This window comes from Ovis aries, chromosome X (assembly GCF_016772045.2).
Source record: "Ovis aries strain OAR_USU_Benz2616 breed Rambouillet chromosome X, ARS-UI_Ramb_v3.0, whole genome shotgun sequence".
Classification (NCBI taxonomy): domain Eukaryota; kingdom Metazoa; phylum Chordata; class Mammalia; order Artiodactyla; family Bovidae; genus Ovis; species Ovis aries.
Window position 1 is genome coordinate 49,145,241 of NC_056080.1, and position 3,920 is coordinate 49,149,160.

The following is a 3,920-nucleotide window of genomic DNA, read 5'->3' on the forward strand; positions in this document are numbered from 1 at the left end:
ATATACACACACATGACATTTCAAACGGAGGGGGATGTGGACAATGAAATAAATACTAGGTAACAACAGTCTAAACTTGAGGGAAAAATGGTAAAATACCTAAATCTGTACACCAAAATAATTCCAGACAGGGCAAAGGTACTTTTATAAAAAAGTAAACCATTAAAACTAGAGAAATACAGGACAAGATTTACATAATCCTGGGGTTGGGCAATCCTTCTAAACATGATCCTATGGAGAGAAGGCAAAAAGAAAAAAAATTATTCATTTTTTTATTTTTTTAGTCATTTTTAATGCATTTTCCCTGTGCACAAGAGAAATAACTGATGGAGTCAAAAGATACAGTTTTCTTTATACACAGCAGTTAAAAGTAATGCAAACATCACATGACACTTTCAGTGAAAGTTACATTTCCAATTACAAATCAAAATGCGTATTAGGATCTCTTTATGGGAGAAGCTGAGAAGGAAGTCTTAAAAAAGCACTTTCCTGGCATTACTATACTGATCCTTCAGGCTGCACTAAGATTAAGATCATATACAATCAATTTGCAAATGTTGACACATCACACTGTTTTCTGTACAATTAAATGTATACTTAGAGATACCAGGATAAACATTTCTACTATATTTTAACTGAACTTACCTAATCAACATTTTCACTGAGAAGTTTATCAAAGATGCTGTAAGATTCTACAAAATTGTGAGATATACCAAGCTCCAGACATATTTCTTATATTCTTTCTCATTTTGGTTATACATATCTGCTCAGAGATTCTGCTGCAATTTATCGAGATGTACAGTTCCAATTGTGCTTACTGTACTGTGTACAAATATATCAAAAAAGATCAAATAGTATAAATCTTACAGCATTTTGCTAGCAAAAATACATGCCAAAATCACAATAAGCAATATTGTACCACAAATTATAGAGTTTCAGTTAATCTGTTTCTGTTTTTAATATTCTCATTCTACATTAAATTACTATCATAGGCTAATGTTTAAAATGCAAATAAATTGGACATCTGTAGGACAAAACTTGTTCACCCAACTGTAAAGGTTGATTTGTTTCCAAAAATCACAATAAATGCAGAATAAAGAAGTGTTTGCATGCAACACCTTTGAGTAAAACAGCATTGATTCTCACCATTCAAAACAGAGGAAGGGAGGGAAGGAAGGAGAGAGGGAAGGAGGGAGGAAACAAAGAGGGAGGAAAGGACTCCACCTTAAAATGCATATTAAATTTATAACTAGACAGAGTTGAAAAAAATCAAACTGAAAGTAAAGCACAATTTTGTGTGTGTTTAAAGATTTAAGAGCCATTATCAAAAATAAGATACATTTTTTCAAGGTACAGAAATGTAATTACGATGGCTGGGAGCCCAGCAGCCTCTCAATGGCTGCATTGATGTCGCCTCCTGTTGCTATTAGAGCCTGCAAGTTTGCTTCCCGGTTTAAGAAGCCCATTGCGTTGAGCTGTTCCAGTTGTTGTTGAAATCTGACTTCTGGATTTGGCAGCTGCGGAGGATTTGCACCAGCCAGAGCCTGCACCATTTGCTGAATGAACTGCTGGTTGGGTCCAGATTCCGATATTGGGCTCGTGGTTTCACTGGGTGCAGCGCTAGACACAGTAGGCCCAGGGGGGGCGCCTGTGCCAGTGGAGCCAGGGGGACCTGCTGGGCCAGTGGGTCCTATGGGCCCAATGGGGCCTATGGGAGTAAACGGGACTATGGGGCCAATGGGGCCTATGGGTGTGACTGGGCCTACAGGGCCTATCGCGGTTCCCAGCACCCCCACCCCCACACCTGGAGTGAAGCTTGGAATGAGGCCAGGAGCTTCAGTGGCTAATGTCTGTAGCCCCTGCTGGATCTGCATTAAAGCCTGCATTGCTCTTGGGTTTGACATGGCTGATAGCGTCTCTGGATTCTGCATCTGCTGTAGGAAAGTAGGGAGCTGTGGACGCATCTGCTCCTGCAGCTGAGGATTTGTAGTAAACACAGGGCTATTCAGCATCATCTGTGCAGCCAAATCTGGATTCTGGCTCAGAGACTGCATCATGCTTCTCATATATGGTGCAGACAGCATATTCTGGATCAGCTGGGGGTTTTCGGTTATCTGTTGCAGCAAGCTCTGCATTCCTGGGGTGCTGAAGATACTGGCGACATAATTGGCTGCAGCCACTGTGTTTCCGGTAGCACTGCTGGAGCTACTGCCAGATCCACTGCCACTGCTAGTTGTTGTGCTAGTGGTCGCAGAACTCTGGGTAGCCGGTGGTGGCGCCCATGGATTGGGTAGTGGATCACGATTTTCTGTGCGGGAAGGTTGTGTACCTTCCCCAGAGGAGGAACTGCTCCCCACCGAGGCAAATGGGTTACCCCCAAACTGCTCTTGTGCGGCATTCAGCATGGGTTCTTGAATGTCAGTGTACATGCGCCGTAAAGCATTGTAGCCACCTGGGATGCTTTCAAGATTGCTGAGAGCCAGGTCTTGATTTCTCATCATTTCCTGCATCATAGCTGGATTCCTGGCAATTTCGAGGGTCTGCCTCATTATATCTGGGTTGTTTAGCAGGTGACTGATTTCTGGGTTTCTTTGAATTAATTGCTGCATCTGTGGATTGGCCATAATGAGCTGCCTCATCAGATCAGGATTCGAAAGCATGCTCTGAACAAAGGGATTTTCCATGATTTGGATCATCATCTCAGGGCTGGACAAGAGCTGCTGCTGCATTTGGTTCTGGAGCTCAGAGAAGTTAGTCGAGCTCAAGCCGAGGCTGCTAAGGCCTGCAAGTCCTCCAAGACTCCCCAACCCAAACGGGTTGCTATTTGTGGAAATAGGTGTGGAGTTACTCCTGGGAGTCGACGCGGTGGTAGTGTTAGTTCCCGCGGCATTACTAGGCTGTGTGGACTGGCCCTGAGGTCGGTTCTGGCTTTTGATGACAAGGTGAACAGTCAGTCCATCATGGATGCCATGTTGGATCAAGGTATCCTGATCTTTTAAGATTTTTCCGGCAAAAATCAGCACTAACTGATCCGTTTGGGATTTGAAGCGTTTCGAAATCGCTTCCTTAAACTGCTGGACTGAGCTGTTCTCGGGCACTGCGAACTCCTCTTTCTCTTTGGGGGTCTTCACAGTGACTTTGATGATTTTGGGCTCGGCCTGGGTAGAGGCTGGGCCTTGGGCCGCAGCAGAGCCGCGGGAGGGGCGCGGGGGGCCGCTGCTCTCGCCATTCTCAGCCATGGCGGCCGCGGTGACGCAGGCAGTCAGGGAAGGCGCCGGCAGGCGAGAGAGAGGAAAGAAGGAGGCACTGCCACAGCAGGTTGGGCCGGACCGGGCGGGGAGCGCGGAGCACAGTACCTCTGTGTTGAAGACTGCGGATCACTGGTCCTCCGGTGAAAAGAAGGCTCCGTGTAGGCCGCGGGCCGCGGTATCGGCGCTCCGGTCTCTGGGCCGCCGCCGCCGCCGCCGCCGTCGCCGCCGCCGCCGCCGCCGCCGCCGCCACCGCCGCCGCCGCCGGGCCGCCGTGTGATCCCACCGCGCGCTCTCCCAGCAGCTTCTGCAACTGCTCCGCCCGCTCCTCCCCGCCCCTTCCCCTCCCCCAGCTCCGCGCTCTCCTCCCCGCTGCTCCCCCTACTGAGGCGGCGCCAGGCCCAGAATCATAGATGCAACTTGGTCAAAATTAAAAACTTATGTAGTCAAAAAAGAAAATCAGAGAGATAAACAGATAGAAAGAAACGAAAGGACAACAGCAGACAAGCGAAAAGAGAGGGAAAGAAAGAGAGGAAGCTTCTATAAAGGACATTAAAAGCTAATAGAAAAAAATATATATACATATATATATTCCATTAGGCAGTAAAGTGAACAGGTGAAAGCCTGAATCGAACCGACCCCAATTAATAATAAAGAGCACTAACAAAGCAA

The 3,920-nt window shown here is 46.7% G+C and overlaps 1 protein-coding gene across 1 annotated transcript; it reads right to left on the reverse strand.

Moving 5' to 3' along the window:
- Positions 1–255: 255 nt before the first annotated feature.
- Positions 256–3,563, reverse strand: UBQLN2 (ubiquilin 2). The gene has a single exon (XM_004022044.5). The coding sequence runs from the start codon at positions 3,237–3,239 to the stop codon at positions 1,365–1,367; it is 1,875 nt and encodes a 624-aa protein (XP_004022093.1). The 5' UTR covers positions 3,240–3,563; the 3' UTR covers positions 256–1,364.
- Between the last annotated feature and the right edge of the window lie 357 nt (positions 3,564–3,920).

Coding starts and splice junctions, on each gene's coding strand:
- UBQLN2 (XM_004022044.5), bottom strand. CDS start 3,239: ATGGCTGAGAATGGCGAGAGCAGCGGCCCCCCGCGCCCCTCCCGCGGC.